Source organism: Giraffa tippelskirchi, chromosome 5 (assembly GCF_054371585.1).
Source record: "Giraffa tippelskirchi isolate mGirTip1 chromosome 5, T2T-mGirTip1v1.2.pri, whole genome shotgun sequence".
NCBI classification, from domain to species: Eukaryota; Metazoa; Chordata; class Mammalia; order Artiodactyla; family Giraffidae; genus Giraffa; species Giraffa tippelskirchi.
The window spans coordinates 127358865-127379783 of NC_137279.1; the positions used below are offsets into that span (position 1 = coordinate 127358865).

Sequence of the window (20919 nt, forward strand, 5' to 3'; positions counted from 1 at the left end):
AAGAAGAAAATGGCAGCCCACTCCAATATTCCTGCCTGGAGAATCCCATGGACGGAGGACAATGGCAGGTTACAGTCCATGGGGTCTCAAAGAGTCGGACACGATTGAGCAACTTCACATTCTTTCCCACAGAAGTTTAGTGACAAAAATGTGTTCTATATGTGTGTCCCAGGAAGGTGTAAAGTATACTGCAGTTTTCAAAGCTTGTGCACATTTATCATTTTATTAGATCATGAAGTTGGAGAGGGAGGTGGAGTAGTAAGTTTATTGCCTGCTCATTGTCAGGGAAGGGGACATCCAGAGAGCTGAAGCAGCTTTCCAAGGAAGCCAAATTGTGGCGGTTCCGTGGGTGCAAGAACCGGGTCATCTCTTGTCTCTGATGCTGTGAACTGGTCCCCCATCCCCAACATCCCCAGCATTTCTATCATGATGGTGGTAATAAAGTCATGACCACTACCATCATATGCCCTCCATCTGTAGAGCACCTGTGTGTGCTTGCATGCTAAGTCATTTCAGTTCAATTCAGTCCCTCAGTCCCATGGACTTAAGGACACCAGGCTTCTCTGTCCTTCACCAACTTCCAGAGCTTGCTCAAACTCATGTCCATTGAGTTGGTGATGCCATCCAACCATCTCATCCTCTGTCGTCCCCTTCTCCTGCCTTCAGTCTTTCCCAGCACAGGATCTTTTCCAATGAGTCAGTTCTTCACATCACGTGGCCAAAGCATCAGAGTTTCAGCTTCAGCATCAGTCCTTCCAATGAATATTCAGGACTGATATTCTTTAGGATGGACTGGTTTGATCTCCTTGCTGTCCAAGGGACTCTCAAGAGTCTTCTTGAACACCACAGTTCAAAAGCATCAATTCTTCAGTGCTCAGCTTTCTTTATAGCCCAACTTTCACACCCATACATGACTACTGGAAAAACCATAGCTTTGACTAGACAGACCTTTGCTGGCAGAGTAATGTCTCTGCTTTTTAATATCCTGTCTAGGTTGATCATAGCTTTTCTTCCAAGGAGCAAGTGTCTTTTAGTTTCATGGCTGCAGTCATCAGCAGTGATTTTGGAGTCTGGCCCTGTTTCCATTGTTTCCCCATCTATTTGCCATGAAGTGATGAGACCAGATGCGATGATCTTAGTTTTCTGAATGTTTTTCACTCTCCTCTTTCACTTTCATCAAGAGGCTCTTTAGTTCTTCTTCACTTTCTGCCATAACGGTGGTGTCATCTGCATATCTGAGGTTACTGATATTTCTCACGGCAATCTTGATTCTACCTTGTGCTTCATCCAGACTGCCATTTCACATGATGTTCTCTGCATATAAGTTAAATAAGCAGGATGACAATATACAGCCTTGACATACTCCTTTCCCGATTTGGTACCAGTCTGTTGTTCCATGTCCAGTTCCAACTGTTGCTTCTTGACCTGCATACAGATTTCTCAGGAAGCAGGTCAGGTGGTCTGGTATTCCCATCTCTTTCAGAATTTTCCACAGTTTATTGTAATCCACACAGTCAAAGGCTTTGGCATAGTTAATAAAGCAGAAGTAGATGTTTTTCTGGAACTCTCTTGCTTTTTGATGATCCAAAAGATGTTGGCAATTTGATCTCTGGTTCCTCTGCCTTATCTAAAACCAGCTTGAACATCTGGAAGTTCACAGTTCACATACTGCTGAAGCCTAGCTTGGAGAATTTTGAGCATTACTTTTCTTTCTTTTTTTTTTTTTTATAAATTTATTTATTTTAGTTGGGGGCTAATTACTTTACAATATTGTAATAGTTTTTGCCATACATTGACATGAATCAGCCATGGGTTTACATGTGTTCCCCTTCCTGGACCCCCCACCCACCTCCCTCCCCATCCCATCCCTCTGGGTCATCCCATTGCCCCGGCCCTGAGCCCTTGTCTCATGCATCGAACAAGGAATGGTGTTCTGTTTCACATATGATAATATACATGTTTCAATGCTATTCTCCCAGAACGTCCCACCCTCACCTTCTCCCTCAGAGTCCATAAAATTGTTCTATGCATCTGTGTCTCTTATTCTGTCTCGCATATAGGGTTATCGTTACCATCTTTCAAATTCCATATATATGCATTAGTATACTGTATTGTTGTTTTTCTTTCTGGCTTACTTCACTCTGTATAATGGGCTCCAGTTTCATCCATCTCAGTAGAACCTATTCAAATGTATTTTTTTAATGGCTGAGTAATATTCCATTGTGTATATGTACCACAGCTTCCTTATCCATTCGTCTGCTGATGGACATCTAGGTTGCTTCCATGTCCTGGCTATTGTAAACAGTGCTGCGATGAACATTGGGGTACACGCGTCTCTTTCAACTCTGGTTTCCTCGGTGTGTATGCCCAGCAGTGGGATTGCTGGGTCATATGGCAGTTCTATTCCCAGTTTTTTAAGGAATCTCCACACTGTTCTCCATAGTGGCTGTACTAGTTTGCATTCCCACCAACAGTGTAGGAGGGTTCCCTTTTCTCCACACCCTCTCCAGCATTTATTGCTTGTAGACTTTTGGAGCATTACTTTTCTATCATGTGAGATGAGTGCAACTGTGCAGTAGTTTGAGCATTCTTTAGCATTGCCTTTCTTTGGGATTGGATTGAAAACTGACTTTTTCCAGTCCTGCAGCCACTGCTGAGTTTTCCACATTTGCTAGCATATTGAGGGCAGCACTTTCACAGCATCATCTTTTAGGATTTAAAATAGCTCAACTGGAATTCCATCACCTCCACTAGCTTTGTTCGTAGTGATGCCTCCTAAGGCCCACTTGATTTTGCATTCCAGTGATCACATCATTGTGGTTATCTGGGTCATGAAGATCTTTTTTGTATAGTTCTGTGTATTCGTGCCACCTCTTCTTAATATCTTCTGCTTCTGTTAGGTCCATACCATTTCTGTCCTTTATTGAGCCCCTCTTCATATGAAATGTTCCCTTGGTATCTCTGATTTTCTTGAGGAGATCACTAACCTTTCCCATTCTATTGTTTTCCTCTATTTCTTTGCATTGATCACTGAGGAAGGCTTTCTTATCTCTCCTTGCTAGTCTTAGAAACTCTGCATTCAAATGTGTATATCTTCCCTTTTCTCCTTTGCCTTTAGCTTCTCTTCTTTTCTCAGCTATTTGTTAGGCCTCCTCAAACAACCATTTTGCCTTTTTGCATTTCTTTTTCTTGGGGATGGTCTTGATCACTGCCTCCTGTACAATGTCATGAACCTCCATCCATAGTTCTTCAGGCACTCTGTCTATCAGATCTAATCCCTTGAATCTATTTGTCACTTCCATTGTATAATCATAAGGGATTTGATTTAGGTCATACCTGAATGGTCTAGTGGTTTTCCCCACTTTCTTCAGTTTAAGTCTGAATTTGGCAATAAGGAGTTCATGATCTGAGCCACAGTCAGCTCCCAGTCTTGTTTTTGCTGACTGTATAGAGCTTCTCCATCTTTGGCTGCAAAGAATATAATCAATCTGATTTCAGTATTGACTATCTGGTAATGTCCACGTGTAGAGTCTCCTCTTGTGTTGTTGGAAGAGGGTGTTTGCTATGACCAGTGTATTATCTTGGCAAAACTCTATTAGCCTTTAATCTGCTTCATTCTGTACTTCAAGGCCAAATTTGCCTGTTACTCCAGGTATCTCTTGACTTCCTACTTTTCCATTCCAGTCCCCTATAATAAAAGGACATCTTTTGGGGATGTTAGTTCTAGAAGATCTTGTAGGTTTTCATAGAACTGTTCAACTTCAGCTTCTTCAGCATTACTGGTCAGGGCACAGACTTGGATTACTGTGATATTGAATGGTTTGCCTTGGAAACAAAGAGATCATTCTGTCGTTTTTGAGACTGCATCCAAGTACAGCATTTTGGACTCTTTTGTTGACTATGATGGCTACTCCATTTCTTCTAAGGGGTTCTTGCCCACAGTAGTAGATATAATGGTCACCTGAGTTAAATTCATCCATTCCAGTCCATTTTAGTTCACTGATTCCTAAAATGTCAATGTTCACTCTTGCCATCTCCTGTTTGACCACTTTCTATTTGCCTTGATTCATGGACCTAACATTCAAGGTTCCTATGCAATATTGCTCTTTACAGCATCAGACTTTACTTCCATCACCAGTCACATCCACAACTAGGTGGTGTTTTTGCTTTGGCTCTGTCTCTTTATTCTTTCTGGAGTTATTTCTCCACTGATCTCCCATAGCATATTGGGCACCTACCAACCTGGGGAGTTCATCTTTCAGTGTCCTATCTTTTTGCCTTTTCATACTGTTCATGGGGTTCTCAAGGCAAGAATACTGAAGTGGTTTGCCATTCCCTTCTCCAGTGGACCATGTTTTGTCAGAACTCTCCACCATGACCCGTCCAATTTGGGTGGCCCTACATGGCATGGCTCATAGCTTCATAGAGTTAGACAAGGCAGTGGTCCATGTGATCAGTTTGGTTAGTTTTCTGTGATTGTGGTTTTCATTCTGTCTGCCCTCTGATAGATAAGGATAAGAGGCTTATGGAAGCTTCCTGATGGGAGAGACTGACTGAGAAGGAAACTGGGTCTTATTCTGATGGACAGGGCCAGGATCAGTAAATCTTTAATCCAAATTTTCTGTTGAGGGCTATGTTCCCTCCCTGTTGTTTCACCTGAGGCCAAACTATGGTGGAGGTAATGAAGATAATGGCAACCTTCTTCAAAAGGTCCCATACAAGCACTGCTGCACTCAGTGCCCCCGACCCTGCAGCAGGCCACCGTTGACCCATGCCTCCGCCGGAGACTCCCGGACACTCATGGGCAAGTCTGGGTTAGTCTCTGGTAAGGTCACTGCTCCTTTCTCCTGGGTCCTGGTGCACACAAGGTTCTGTTTGTGCCTTCCAAGAGTCTGTTTCCCCAGTCCTGTGTAAGTTCTGGCAGCTCTTTGGCGGGGTTAATGGCAACCTCCTCCAAGAGGGCTTATGCCATACCCAGGTCTGTTGACCCATGCCTTTGCAGGAGACACTCAAACACAGTTCTGGCTTAGTCTCTGTGGGGTCTCTAGGTCTTGGTGTACACAAGGTTTGTTTAAGCCCTCTGAGCATATCTGGCCGGTAAGGGGTTTGATTCTAAACATGATTTCACCCCTCTGACCATCTTGCTGGTGCTACTCCTTTGCCCCTGGACGTGGGGTATCTTTTTTTGGTGGGATCCAACATCCCCAAGTCAGCAGTTGTTTAGCAGCAAGTTGTAGTTTTGCAGTTCTCACAGGAGAAGATGAGCACACGTCCTTCTACTCTGCCATCTTACGCCACCAGATTTTTCTCTATCACTCATTAAGAAATATCCCTCATGGGTTCTCAGTGACTCTTCTGAGAAAAATATTTCCCAATCCCATTAGAGGCTAAGTTAGCATCAACTTCTCCACACAGGGATGATGTGCTTGTCCACATGCAAACCAAGGCAATGATGGAGGGGATTCCTTACATCTGGTTTCCATGGTCTTCTCTTAGACAGCTACCCTCTGAATGCCTTAGTTGTTTCAGTCGTGTCCAAGTCTGTGCGACCCTATGGAATGTAGCCTGCTATGCTCCTTTGCCCATGGGATTCTTCAGGCAAGAATACTGGAGTGGGTTGCCATGCTCTTCTCCAGGGAATCTTTCAACCCAGGGAGCGAACCCACATCTGTTAAGTCTCCTACATTGGCAGGCGGGTTCTTAACCACTAGCATTACCTGAGAAGCCTGTAGAGCACTACTTACTTTCAAAGAGCATTCCTTTTCCTAACTATGAGGGTTGGTGGTACCTCTGGAGAAAAGGATATATAAATAAAGAATGCTACTTACAGCCAGAGATCCCTCTGCAACTCAGCCATCACAGCTCCTGGCACTGTAGTGAAAGTGTTAGTTGTTTGGTCATGTCCAACTCTTTGCAACCCCATGGACTGTAGCCCACCAGGCCTATCTGTCCATGGGATTCTCCAGGGAAGAATACTGGAGTAGGTAGTCATTCCAGTCTCCAGGGGATCTTCCTAACCAAGGGGATTGAACCCTGGTCTCCCACATGACAGGAAGATTCTTTACTGTCTGAGCCACCAGGGAAGCCCATCGCCCTAGGGGCTTAGTAAAAGGTATTTAGCATATGGGTCCATATTTTATCTGATGTCATCATCACAAAGGGCAAGGTCTTGGTGAGAAGCCCAAGCATTAACATGTATTTGTTAATTACTGATTGAACCCAGGCCTGGGAATTATCACCACAACAATTCTGGATCCAAAATAATAAAAAGCTAAGCAACTGAAAACCAAGTTCAGGGAAAATGAAGGCTCTTCACGGTGGCCTCAGCTCAGGACATTCCCCTGGCTTTTCTAAGGGACCCAGGCGCCATCTGCAGTAAAGAGAACACGGCCAATTAAGGTTCCCCAAGGAACAGCAGGGGCGGCCCTTTCAAGGGGCAGGGAACCTATGTGAATGCACTCATGAAGTCCTTTGGCTTCTTGTGGAGCCCCAGGAAGGAACAGCCGTGTACACCCTGCGTTGGAATGTTCTCTGAGGGCGGGTTCAGTGCCAATGGAATGTGGGGCTGGTGCCATTCCACTTGGTTCTGTTTCCCTCTAGTGGCTGATCAACAGACAAGTTCAGAGAGTCTGAGATTGTATCTGACTCAGGGACAGAGCTGGGAGGGACAGCACTGACCCATCTCATTTCTCTCCTTGTTAACTAATATGGTCAGAGGACCCCAAACACAAGTATATTACTTCATGCATGAGAAATGCAACATCACCCGGGGGCTGGAACACAATGCTTAATAAAAGTAGTATAACATTTTTTACTCTTCCTTTATGCTGGCACTGTTCTAAGCACTTTAGAGGTAATAATTGTATTTAATCCTCACAAAATACCCCATGAAGTGAGAGTCATCATTTCCCATTTTAGAAAAATAAGTTAACAGTGCTGTTGGACTATTTCTTATTTTGGATCCAAAATTGTTGTGAGAATTCCAAGGCCTGGGTTCAATCAACTAATTAACAAATACGTGTTGAATGCTTGGGCTTCTCACCAAGACCTTGCACTTTGTGATGGTGACAGGCAAAACGTAGACCCGTGTGCTGAACACCTTTAACTGAGCCCCCACAGCGCCAGGAGCTGCGATGGCTGAGTCGGGGGGGCTCTCTGGCTGTGAGCGAGCATTCTGCAGCTGGAAATCCCAGAGGCCCGTCGGCACCTGCCTGTGAGCACTAGGATGTAAGAGAAGCACAGAAGGAAGGCAGATGTACTCACTCTCCTGGGGGTCTTGAGTACACACTGGTGCTAAGCCCTGTCTGGGAAACTGTTGGTTTCTGCCGCTAGTGATGGTTTGGGTTTAACTGAGACGCATGGGCAGAATTACTCAGAGTCCTCATTGACCCTGGGGTGGAGGCTGCTGTCCTAAGGTATTGCTAAAGGCCAGACTCTCTGCCACTGATTCCTGCTTTTGGCAGGTCCATCGTGACCGGTCTGTTGCCACCGACATCTGGGACTGTGCTCGTTGGGGGAAAGGACATTGAAACCAACCTGGATGCTATCCGGCAGAGCCTTGGCATGTGTCCACAGCACAACATCCTGTTCCACCAGTAAGCAGAACAGGAACCGAGACCCTCCCAGTGCCCTAACCTCACCTTGCCCTCCCCTAACATGTTCCCTAGAGCACAGCTGAGGGATGCTGGCTCTGGGGCCAGAGGCCATACTCTTCAGTGGCTTCCCCCACATTTGGGGTCCTTTGTCCCGTTGGCACTGAGAAGGTCCCTCAGAACATGAGACTGTGCCTCTCATGCTCAGTGCTGAGGTCTTCCTGCTCAGGAGACTGGCGCTGCCTTCTCTCTGTCAGGGTGGCTGGTCCTGGGGCCCCTTGCTCAGAACTTGCCCAGAAGTCTGGTTGCTCTCAGAGACCATGAGGAGATGCACAGAGGGGACCATGGCTCCTGTTTTCCTCTTCAGCCAGGCATTAAAAACTGACTTTTGAGGAAGTTTTTCAGTTTCTTTTTTTCCAAACTTTTCTTATATAAAAAATTATATACAGTCATTGAATAAAGGAAGGAGGGATCACAGGAAGGAAGGCAACATGGATTGAAACTAAAAATCACCTGTAATTTCACCACTCATAGGAAACCACTGTTAACACTTTGATATATAATTTTTCAAACCTTTCTCATGCATGTATAGCTATACACATATTTGAAACTAAAAAAGAGAATAAAACTCTGCTTAGCATTTAGTAACCTGCTACTTTAATGCTTTTTTAAACCTAAGATATCATGAACATTTTTTCGTGCTGTTATGTATTCTTCTATAAAATAATTTTTAATGTATACGTACTATTCCATTGTATAATGTGCTATTTAAGCTGTCAGATACTTTGGTAAGATCAGTATTTTGTCTCATTTTTCTCTTATGAACAACACCACAATGAGCGTCATGATTGCTAAATCTCTGGGCTCATCTTTAATTATCTCTATAGGGTAAATTATTACAAGTGGAAATGCTGAGCGCATTGTGTTTCTCACTGCCCTATCCCCATAGCCTCACCGTGGCTGAACACATCCTGTTCTACGCGCAGCTGAAAGGGAGGTCCTGGGATGAGGCCCAACTGGAGATGGAAGCCATGCTGGAGGATACAGGCCTCCATCACAAGAGGAACGAAGAGGCTCAGGATCTATCAGGTGCTTGGTATTGGAAAAAGGGCTTTAGATGGCCAATCCATGGTTTCCCAGTGAACAGGGCCTTGTGTGTGTGTGTGTGTGTGTGTGTGTGTGTGTGTGTGTGTATTCTTAGACTTGTAACAGGATTGGAACAATCTATAAAGTTATTCTGAGCATCTAAGAGAAACTCTGGATTATTTTCTACATAGAACACTATTTTGCAGCAGCCTGGGCTGTATGTGCTCTGAGGTTTATGTGTTTGAACTAAAAATGTGAGAACAGTCTTCACATGGTCTGATCCTGGGAGGCAGGGATTTTCTGTTCTGCATTATAAGGCCTGAACCACTAGGGTTCTGAACACTGTGGACCTCTAAGGAGGCAGCTTCAAGCTGCTGCTGGATCTAAGGTACCTTCCTTATGTGGTCAGCCCTGGGCCCTTCCTTCACATTGTCCACAGCTCCCGTGACCCCGCCACCTTGTCCGTCTAGGTGGCATGCAAAGGAAGCTGTCCGTGGCCATTGCCTTCGTGGGAGATGCCAAGGTGGTGGTTCTGGATGAGCCCACCTCTGGGGTTGACCCCTACTCACGTCGCTCAATCTGGGACCTGCTCCTGAAGTATCGCTCAGGTAATGGCCACTGCACATCACCTGTGCTCTTGCTGAGGCTGAATGTGTGCGCTCTACTCTCTTACACCTGGCATCTTGTAACTCAGTGTAGTAACAGCCACAACTACACTAAGATGTGGCATTATCACTGGCTTGGGGAGTCTAAGTTCCAGGTGAAGCCTCCTGAGATTTTTTTACCCAAATATAAGCAGGGAATTACTGATGAAGCAGCCTACTTCCCAAAATACTCTAGAAAGTTCTCTCAACCCAAAATCCTTCTGCCTGGAACAATGGGAGCAGCTCTAAGTAAAATTCCCCCTTGACAAAGGGACCTGAATTATCTACAAAAACCAGGTGTGAGGGTGACGAGCCTATATTCAGTGCTGTGGATGGAAAAATCTCAAAATGGGATGGTCCCTCCTCTATCATGGCACCTGAAACCAGATGCACAGACCCAGACAAGACAGCAAGCAGAGCTGTCATAAAAGTAACAGTGTGGTTTAAGTCTGTGGTGTATTTGCCTTCCTGGAATCCTCATTACCATTTTATTTTAAGGACATCTCTATCAAGTATGAAAGAATGTGAATGTGTGTGTGTTGAGATGATAAATATAGCAGTTAATGATCCAGAGAATATACTATAGAACTCAATAGATACTGACTGACAGTAATAAATATGTCCCATACATGGTGGTTTATTTGCATCAAGTCCTATGCTAAGGAAGAAATACTCTATAAAATAGTGCTTTACAATATGCAGGATGCTATAAAATGGTAGCTATTGTTATTTTTAATTCTAATATTCTAGACCGTATTGCAGAATACTTGTTTTTATTTATTAACTCCCAGTTTTGCAACCCATGGAATATGGAGTTTGCTATACACTGTCTCCCATCCATACCCAGACCTTCCTGGTAATTCCCCTGACCTCTGCCCCTGCAGGCAGAACCATCATCATGTCCACTCACCACATGGATGAGGCCGACATCCTTGGGGACCGCATAGCCATCATATCCCAGGGACGGCTCTACTGCTCTGGAACCCCACTGTTCCTGAAGAACTGCTTTGGCACAGGCTTCTACTTAACCTTGGTGCGCAAGATGAAGACCATTCAGAGCCAAGGAAGAGGCTGCGAGGTTTGTGTCTGTCCAGGGAAAGAGCCTGTCCTGGGTGAGAAGGAACATCATTCCAGACACTTCTACCCAAATCAGACTCTAGCCAGCAGAACTGACCTCTTTGTTTCTGGAACCATTTGTAGATTTTGATAAAAGAATATTCTGAACTCTCCTACAGAAATGCTTTGCCCCAAATAAACCAACTGGCTTAAAAGACCTGAAATTATTACAGGCCAGAATCCTAAACTACACACGTGGTTTCGTGCAACATAGAAGGGAGAGAATGACTTATTCTACAAGGTTATGCTGTTTAAAGGACAGTAGTTATTCAAGCTTCCTTTTTTCATTCAAACATTTATGTTTGCTAATTAAACCCAAATTTCATTGACAAATGAAAGCTAAGAAAAAACTTCCCTGGTAACTATAACCTGAAAATGGTGACACGAAAAAATGCCAACCAGCAGAGATCACCTCAGCGTGTCAAGAATCCCAGGTTCAAGTGTGGGCTTCAAGGTGAACAAACTGTGTCGCCTTAAGCAAATTCCTTAATTCCTCATTGTTGTTGGGTTTTTTCCACATAGAAAGTGAAGCTAATAATTGCCCCTCTGCTTCCCGGGGATGTGGTGAAGATAAATGAGATAAAGTATGATAAATGTGCTTTGGGCTCCAAAAAAGGCACTGCTCACCTTGAAGCTGTCCTGTCATGCTTGTTTTATTGTATTATGGCATTATTTATGCCTTCAGCCCTGTAGTTTAGGTGTCTGGCTGCTTCTGGGTTTTCCAGTCCTGGGTAGATTTCCACAGCCCAGTGTACATCCCCGGAGAGGGAGAAGCAGAAAGTCTTGCCTGGGCTGACCTACAGCTGTCACATAAGTGATGACAAGCCAAAGGAATTCTTCAATGTTCTCTCCGTGCCTGATTCACACACTCTCAGAACAAATTCAGACAGCCACACCCTAAAAGTGATCAGATGAAGTAATAGATTAAAACAGTGAAGAAAAATGTGTTGGCCACACTTGATGTGAGAAACAAAGCATGGTGGTGAGAGCAGTGGGCATCGGGGACATCAGGGAGGTGCTGTAGAAATGACTGACGTCCATCTGTTGCAGGGGACCTGCAGCTGTGCGTCTAAGGGCTTCTCCGTCAGGTGTCCAGCCTGTGCTGAGGCGATAACACCAGAACAAGTCTTAGACGGTAAGGACTCAAGCAGACTGTACCTTGGTTCTGGTCTGGCAGTCGTCTCTGGGTATTGTTGGGTGTGTCCAGCTGTCGAGCACTTCAGTGGGAGCAACGAGAACACCCTGTGTGCTTCTCAAGCTCACGGTCATGCAATCGCACATCTTCTTTGAGTTTTTGTCTCCTCCTCCATTCCCAAAGAAAGTTGAAGTCTTGGGCTTACAGGCCCCCTCCCTTTAATGAGGAACCCAGTCTTTGTTTACTCCTCGCCCTTGCCCATACTAAGCCTGCATTTCTGGGGTCCCCCTGCCTGGATCCAAGCCACTTTCCTCAGTATCTGGAGAGGAGGTCTTCTAAAGATGCCAGCTGGAGCCCCATGAGCCTCGGCGATGCACAGCCCTCACAGTGAACTTCTCCAGAGAGTCAGGTTGCATGGTGTAGATGCCCAATCTGTGGGTTAATGCATATCCCTGTTACACTCCCAGATTTTCTCAGTTTCCTAATTTTGAGTGATTCTCACTTGGATTAGATACAGTGTGTTAAACCTTGTAAGGGGCACCTCTACCTCCAGAAAGATGCAAAACAGAGATTCTCACTGTGGAAGCACTGGTGATACAGGACTTGACTTCCTGGCCCCAGAGTGCTTGTCAACAGCTCTTTCTATTCTCCAAACTCTTTCTATCCTCTGCTAATGCCTGCCTCTCATCCTTCCGGGGGGGCGGGGGGGCCTGGGCCGGGGGGGGGGAGGGGGAGGAGGTTGTCCTCACAATTGGAATACCATATTCCCCATATTCCTTAGTAGGAACAAAACTAAACCTGTGTGCTGCTCCAAGTTAATGAAGGGGAAAATATTTGCTCATTAAAGAAAAGACAAAGTTTCCTAAGCACAAATATTTTTCTAACTAAAATCTGAAACAAGAAAACAAGGTAGTATTTATGCACTATGCTTAAAAGCTGAGGGAAAAATGCCCAGAGTTGCATCATATTTACTCTCTTACCCTCTCTTGCACTGACAGAACCTGTGGTGAACACGAACACATCTTAGAACATTTCTGTGTCTTTTTCCTAGTCTGCCTTGCTGTAGGCCCCTCCCTGCTTTCCAAATAATTTTTTTGAAATGAATATGTTTAATTACTGGGGCTTCCCAGGTGGCGCTAGTGATAAAGAACCTGCCTGCCAAAGCAGGAGACATAAGAGGCATGGGTTGGATCCCTCAGTTGGGAAGATCCCCTGGAGGAGGGCATGGCAACCCACTCCAATATTCTTGCCTGGAGAATCCCATGGATGGAGGAGCCTGGCAGGCTACAGTCCATGGGCCCGCAAAGAGTCAGACACAACTGAAGTGAAACACACACACACACACCAAAGTCAATATGGAAACAGAGCCTGCTGGGTGGGGTAAATTTTTTAAGTATTACTTTATTTCTAAAAAAGATTTATTTTCTTTGAATAGAAGAGGAATGCTGTGAATAGGGGGAAGCACGGTAAGTTGTTGTGCCCCAAATAAGAGAAGGAAGATCAGGGAGGCTTTCCACTTAACACAGACTCGCAAACCACACACACTGGCAGACCTCCCTGCCAGACGCTGAAAGCCCTGCCGCCCTGAAGGACCACTTCTGGAAAGGCTGACACACACGTCTAAGACACAATTCCTGGGAATCCAGCAACTTCAGGTTCAGTTTCCTTCCTCAGAAAACAATGAACGTGACCCCCGGAGAGCGGTTAGGGCAGAGCTGCTTCCTCCCACGAGGAGCCCTCCAGCCCCTGTATGAAGTCATCTGGAACTGTAGACAATTGAGTCTCATTTGCATATTTGACATAAAACAGGCCTTCCAGTCCAGCTAGGCAGAAGGATTTGGGTTGAAAGCCACGAAATCCCTCCGCAGGAGTCATTTCTGAAACAAAGAAGAGAACTCACTGGGTGATCCTGACTCTGAGAGGGTTGCTCGCAAAACACAGAAGAGCTAAGCTCTGGGGGCCCAGAATCCCTTCCCCTTTGACCTGCCTCTCAGAACAGTATGCTAGGGAACTGTCTCTTTAAATGCATGCTTTAAATGTTTTAATTAGATTTTTAACAAGTTTTTTTATTTGTTTATTTTAATTTGGGGCCATCCCCTGCAGCATGTGGGATATTACTCCCTGACCAGGATTCAAACCTGTGCCTCCCGTGTTGGAAGGCAGAATCTTAACTACTGGACTGGTGGGGAAATCCCTAGATTTTTAATTTTTAAGTAACATATACTCATGCATAAAATTCAGTTCTGATTGCATGAGTATATCAGGTAAATACGTGATACTGGATACTTCCCTTTACCCCATGCTGTGCTTCCTGCACTCCATCCCCTGGTCCTTCTCCACAGCTTCTCAATCTCCTTCTGCATTTCCTGTGAGCTGGGATTTTTTGTTTATTTGAGGAGGCAGATACAATTCCAAGGGAAGTGGTGCAGTCCTCCAAAAAGTTAGGCCAGGCCTGGGTGTGTGATGTAGGAAGTGGAGTTCTCATCTAGCTTGGTCATCAGGTCCGGGTCTACTTCTTGGTCAAGTCCCATATACCTTGGGGCTCCCCAGGTGGCACTAGTGGTAAAGAATCTGCCTACCAACGCAAGAGACATAAGAGAAGTGAGTTCAATCCCTGAAGCGGGAGGATGCCCTGGAACAGGGCATGGCAACACACTCTTGTATGCTTGCCTGGAGAATCCCATGGAGAGAGGAGCCTGGCGGGCTACAGTCCACAGGGTTGCAAAGAGTTGGACACGACTCAAGCAACTTGGCACACACACACACACACACACACACCTTTGGCCAGACCAGAAAAATGAAAGCAATTTTGACTCAGGTTTGTGGTGATTAAGAATGAGCAACATTGATGACAAGAGCTTTCTTACTTGAGATGATGTTTATGACAAGAAGAGCAGCTAGCACTCATCTATGGGCCAGACACAACATTCTCAGTGGTTTCTGTAAATTAACTCATCCAAGCCTCACACATAACAATAATATGGGTACCATTATTTTTCTCTTTATGCAGATGAAGAAACTATAGTATGACCTGCCTGATGTTCCATAGCTAGTAAAGAACAGAACACTTGATCAAACAAAGGAGAAAACTGGCACAGGAATATTATGTGAGCTCCCCAAGGTTACACAGCTAATTTGGGGGGAGTTGGCTTCCATCTCCATCTCCCTTTCAGTGCGTGTCACAGGATCAGATAAGTTAAAAACAGACATGATGGAGCATTATTCCTCCACAAGAGTCACTACTGATGAAGGAGATGGGCCTTCCTCAAACACAAAACAGAAGAAAGTAGAGGACCTGGGTAAGCTCTCTGTCTTCCAGCTTCTGGAAAAGAGTTGATGTCAGCCTTTTTCTTGTCTTAGGGGATGTGAATGAACTGATGGATATGGTTTGCCACCACGTTCCAGAGGCGAAGCTGGTGGAATGCATTGGTCAAGAACTTATCTTCCTTCTTCCAAATAAGAACTTCAAGCAAAGAGCATATGCTAGCCTTTTCAGAGAGCTGGAGGAGACGCTGGCTGACCTGGGACTCAGCAGTTTTGGAATTTCTGACACTCCCCTGGAAGAGGTGAGGCAGAGACTCCCACTGGTTTCTGTCAGGCACCAGAGAGGTAGTTCCTTGCCAAAGTCTAACACAAAAGTCTAGAAGGGAAATTTTGTGAAAGCAAAAAGCCATAATTCCTTGCCCAAGCGTAGCAGCTGTCTTCACTTTTGGCTTGCTTCCTCCTCCCTTCATCCATACTTGCACATATTTTACATAGCTGTGGTCACCATGTGCACACAATTCTGCATTTACAGAAGAATATGTTCTTAGATAAAGAGTCATAATGTATTCTCTTCCCATTATGAAGCAATACCCAACAGAACTGAGCTTGGGTTAGATTTTTTGGAGACTGGGAATGCCTAAACCAAATTCTCTTTTTCCTTCTGGACAGATTTTCCTGAAGGTCACAGAAGATTTGGATTCAGGACATCTGTTTGCTGGTATGGTGCCCCCAAGTGTGTAGTTTGTCCCCTCACTAAACCCTCATGCTCTATCTCGAAAGCCTAAGGAAAAACTCATGAAACAACAAAGTAGACAAACACTCCTCCATCCTATTTCTCTGACCCCCAAATAACAGGCATTTTGAGTTCTTGGTTATATGACAGAGGAAAGGCAAGTGGAATTGGGTCCAGGTCGGAAGATGCTAGATGAATCAGGAGGCTTAGGAAGGCCAGGCTGGGAGCTCTACCACCCCCAAACTTCTCGTCCCACTTCGTGGTCTCCTGTTCCTTCCGCATCACCATCCTCTCCTTCTCCTCTTCTCTCTACCAGGCCTCTGATCCACTCCTGCCTGCCTGAGTGACAGCTCACAGAGTTCTTAGAGAGAATGGTAACAATAAATACAATCCAGATGCCAGCTAGGACACCCTGGCCTCTTTGAGATGGAGATAAAATGGTTCTGAGCCCTTATTTAGTGCCCTGAGGAATTTTGAAACTGTGGGGACCATAAATGTTGTGGTTTCTGGGGGTTTCTCTTCTATATGTGTGAGCCTAGACACCAGTTATCCCCTTCCACAATTTCTACCAAATCTCAGAGCCACAAAAAGCACTCATGACTTAAGTGGTCTTTACTGTGGAGGATGGAGAATGTGGGGATGGATGTGCAGGAGGAATTACCTGCCACAACACAAGCCACTTCTGATAGAAAAACAGGCATCCACCCACTCTGATAAAATCCTCTCCCTGGCTTCTCTCTTCTTGTTCCATTTCCCTCTCCCTGGTCACGGGTAGAGCTCTGAAGCAATTCACCTTTGCTGACGTGGGCACCTACCACTGGTTACCTCTTTCTACCCAGTGTGACATACCACAGCATTTTCCTGTACAAAGATGATTTCCTCTCTGTTTCTGGTGCCTGCTCTTAAGCTATGGTTTTCATCTTGCTTTGTAAGTGATCCCGGCTGTGTATAGAACTATCAATGGTCCAATATATCAGCCCAAATGTGTGCCAAGATCCAGGTAGGTGGTGTGGTGGCCAGAAGAGGTGGCCATCCAGGCAGAGTGGGGAGTAAAGGACAGTGCTCTGGAGGGAGTGAGAGCAGCTCACCACAGGGCCCAAGTCTTCTTTCCAGCTTTTCAGACACAGGATTAAATTCCCTCAACTCACCCAAGGGCAAAAACTTCCGTTAACCAAGACCAGAATGAAAACACGATAATTTATATTAGAAGCTATGATGAACTCAAGAACTGGGGCCTTTAATCTGCACAGAATGCTTCTGCTTAATAATTAGGTCCTCTTAGAAGAATAAATTATACATCAGAAGAGTGGTCATTCTGGATATATTAATAGAATAGGATGTTCCAAAGAGATAGTCAAGGGTAGGCATTGAGTGTAGCCTCTACAATGAAGCAGGCCAAACACCAAACCTGAATTCTATGATTTGTTGGTTGAGTGGCTTTGGGTAGATGCATGCGTGCTAAGTTGCTTCAGTCACATCCAACTCTTTATGACGCTATGGACTGTAGCCCGCCAGGCTCCTCTGTCCATGGGATTCTCCAGGCAAGAATACTAGAGTAGGTTGACATGCCCTCCTCCAGGGGATCTTCCCAACCTAGGTAGGAATCTAAGCTGCATCTCTTATGTATCCTACATTGGCAGACGGATTCTTTACCACTGGTGCCACCTGGAAAGCCCCTTTGGGTAGATACTTAGGCTCTTTTTTTGCTTATGAACACTCTTAAGATTCATTCCCTTAATAACTTCCATGGATAACATATAGCTGTGTTAATTAAATTTATCATTTGTTGTAAATTATATCCCTAGTACTTATTAATATTTAGTTTCTTTGTACCTCAGTTTCCTCATATGCCAAATGGGGATGACGATAGTATACACCTTTGAAGGTTGTTGTTGTTCATTCACTCAGTCATGTCCAACTCTTTGTGACCCCCCATGGACTGCAGCACACCAGGCTTGCCTTTCCTTCACCATCTCCCGGAGCTTGCTCAAACTCATGTCCATTGAGTCAGTGATGCCATCCAACCATCTCATCCTCTGTCGTCTGCTTCTCCTCCTGCCTTCAATCTTTCCCAGCATCGGGGTCTTTTCTAATGAGTCAGCTCTTCACATCAGGTGGCCAAAGTATTGGAGCTTCAGCTTCAGCATCAGTCCTTCCAATGAATATTCGGAACTGATTTCCTTTAGGATGGACTGGTTGGATCTCCTTTCTGTCCAAGGGACTCTCAAGAGTCTTCTCCAACACCACAGTTCAAAAGCATCAATTCTTCAGCACTCAGCCTTATTTGTGGTCCAACTCTCACATCCATACATGACTACTAGAAAAACCATAGCTTTGACTAGATGGACTTTTGTCAGCAAAGTGATGTCTCTGCTTTTTTAATACACTGTCTAGCTTTGTCATAGCTAGGTTATGGAGAGAATTAAATGAGTTAAAACATTCCAAGTCTTAACACATTATGCAATTTCTGGTAACAATTCAGCAATACCCTCATCTCAGCACTTGCAAATATCTCTTATCTCAAACTCAGCCATAACTTATTCTTTACAAAAAACGAAATATCCATTGTTTTATTTGATTGTCACTATAACCTTATGAGGCTGGTAGGGCAGGGATTGGCCCCATCTGGGGAAAAGAAAGTAAAAGTGTTAGTCACTCAGTTGTGTCCATCTCTTTGCAACTCCATGTACTGTGGCCAGCCAGGTTCCTCTGTCCATGGGATTCTCCAGGCAAGAACATCTGGGGAAACAGCTCTTATAAATTGGATGAATTGCCTTAAAGTTATACAGGCTTCTGAGTCTTATTACTTGGTCTCAGTTCTCAAATCTAGGGCCCTCGATTACACAGTCCTACTGTCTCCCATTTTTCAGGTTGCTAATTGCATTTGTTTGAAAGGGCTCTGTTTTAGAGTACGGAGTTTTTCTGATCTTGTCTTCAGAGTCTGAAGGAGTCTGTGGCTGTCTATGGAGTCGTACATTGCATGGTACCAAGAGGCTCCAGGCCATTTCTGAAGGATGTCTCATTGCAAGCGGCCTCTAGAGGGTAGCAGAGAGTCAGGGACAAACAGGCCTGAAGCCCTCAACTCTGATCTGAACAGTGGACTCGAGCCTGGATGGGGTTTCAGGGAGAGAGCAAAGCTCAGAGAACAGACATGAAGACAGGCAGCAGAAATCCTACCAGAGGGAGGGCCAGCCACAGCAAAGACATAAAATCTGAGTCCAGATCAGGAGAAAGGAGGCAGAACTGGGACACTGATGCTGAGTAGTCAATGAGCCTGCAGAAGTTCACCCTTTGAGTAGTGAGCCTGGTACACTGCAGGTGCCTGTGAACATTAGCTGAAAGACTGACTCAGCTGACCCAGCTCCCTTTGCAGTTGTTCTTGTCCTGGAGCACTTTAGGAGAAAGAAATTGGGGGGCCAACCAGCCATCCTGTAGGCTCTCTGGGTCCAACAGCACATTCTGCAAATAAATTTTAATCGGTGATGATACACTCTAGCTTCAAAATAGCTGATGACTTGTGATGGTTTATAAAGCACATTCACATGTGTTAGCTCATTTAATCTTCATAATAATCCTTTTCTTGTTTTCATTTTACAGATGAGAAAACTCAGATTCAGACAGATTGAGTCATTTAGACAAATTTGCACATCTAGTTAGTGTCAGGATTTATACCCAGGTCTTCTAACTCCTAGTTTATTGGTCTTTCCACTTTCTACTTCTCGGTGACCTCTAAAAATATAGAAAGATCCAAGCTGACCCTTTTTTTTTTCATGTACACAGGTTATACATGAATATATTTTGCTGTTAAATTCAAATAATACAAAAAAGGCTAACCCTTCCCACTTCATCCCCTGCCCTGTCCAGCTCTGCCCCTGAAGTGATCTTTTAACACTTAACAGGTATTCTTTCAGAACTTTGCACATGTGTACACATCGTGAATGTATGTGTATACATAAAACATGTTTCTTTCCATATGACACATGTGCTCTGTAACATAAATATGGTCTTAATACATGTATTGTTCTGCAACTTTTTTTTTTTTGCTTATATGTTTTGAACCTCTCTGTCTTGTCCTCTTTAACTGTATAGAGAATTTTTAAGCAGTTTCAGGCAATTCTGTCAAAAATGATTTATATCAGAAAGTAGAATTTTAAAAATTTTATTAACCTTCCTGACAGATATTTTGTTTCTAACTTAAATGAAGGGAAAACTAACACAGTAAGAAAAAATATTGACCTTGTGAATGTTTTTCTAAGTTACTCATTCCATCTTCCAAACCAGGAGGCACTCAGCAGAAAAGAGAAAACATCAACCTTCAACACCCCTGTTTGGGTCCCAGTGAGAAGGCCAGACAGACTCCCCAGGGCTCCAGCAGCTGCCCCCAGGAACCAGCTGCTTACCCGGAGGGCCAGCCTCCACCAGAGCGGGAGGGACACTGCCGACTGAACTCAGGAGTGCGGCTTGTCGTCCAGCACATGCAGGCACTGCTGGTCAAGAGGTTCCAGCACACTATCCGCAGCCACAAGGACTTTCTGGCCCAGGTATTACTGCAGTCTTTGGCTGTGCTTGTTTGCTGGTAGCCTCCCCGACCTCCCCATCCTCTCCCAGGCTTTCTTGTGCATGTAGGGTCAGACATAGCCACGGGTACCATCTTTGGGTTCTGTCAGCTTTGTTTTCTCCTTGCCAACCTTTGCTGCTTCTTGGTAACATGAAGCTTCTTTGTATGGATTCTAGTACACTTAGCAGAGAAAATAGCATAATAATGAATATATTAATATTGGTTTTATTTTTACAGGGGGAGGTAAAATCACGTTTTTATTCATTTTTTGCACACCCTACGTCATTATCTGCTTTTTCTCTTTAGATTTTTTGTTCAGAAGCAGAAACTCTGGTTTACCTCTGGCTGAGCATTGGCCTACTTTAGGGTTCAGTACTGGCCTGCTTCAGCCACCCTTCAAAGGGTGGAATGTTGTCTGTTCTCCTTTACAACTTGCCTTTGCACATCCTCCCGTGATGTTAATCTCTATTAGGGGCTAGTTATGAGGCTGCCGGATAAATGTTTAAAAGAATCTGTGTGTGTGTGTGTGTGTGTGTGTGTGTGTGTGTGTGTGTGTGTAACATACCATAGACTAAGTTATCATGTTTATTTTCCCACAGATTGTGCTCCCGGCCACTTTTGTGTTTTTGGCTCTAATGCTTTCCCTCATCATCCCTCCTTTTGGTGAATATCCTGCTTTGACCCTTCACCCCTGGATGTATGGACAGCAGTACACCTTCTTCAGGTGTGTAGACTTGTCCCCAAAGGTCATCATTCACCTCTTTGGGTTGTGGGGCCCCTGGGTCCCCTGC

General features: G+C 44.7%; 1 protein-coding gene across 17 annotated transcripts in view; it reads left to right on the forward strand.

The window, feature by feature from the left end:
• ABCA4 (ATP binding cassette subfamily A member 4) overlaps positions 1–20919 on the forward strand; it is a 174195-nt gene that overhangs the window by 114422 nt on the left and 38854 nt on the right. For all 17 annotated transcript variants that reach the window (XM_081486239.1, XM_081486253.1, XM_081486252.1 and 14 more), the window contains 9 exons: positions 7464–7595; positions 8542–8681; positions 9149–9286; positions 10207–10400; positions 11489–11573; positions 14934–15139; positions 15507–15555; positions 19852–20111; positions 20728–20852. In XM_081486239.1, the coding sequence (XP_081342365.1) occupies positions 7464–7595; positions 8542–8681; positions 9149–9286; positions 10207–10400; positions 11489–11573; positions 14934–15139; positions 15507–15555; positions 19852–20111; positions 20728–20852 (1329 nt within the window). The remainder of the gene's footprint in view (positions 1–7463; positions 7596–8541; positions 8682–9148; positions 9287–10206; positions 10401–11488; positions 11574–14933; positions 15140–15506; positions 15556–19851; positions 20112–20727; positions 20853–20919) is intronic.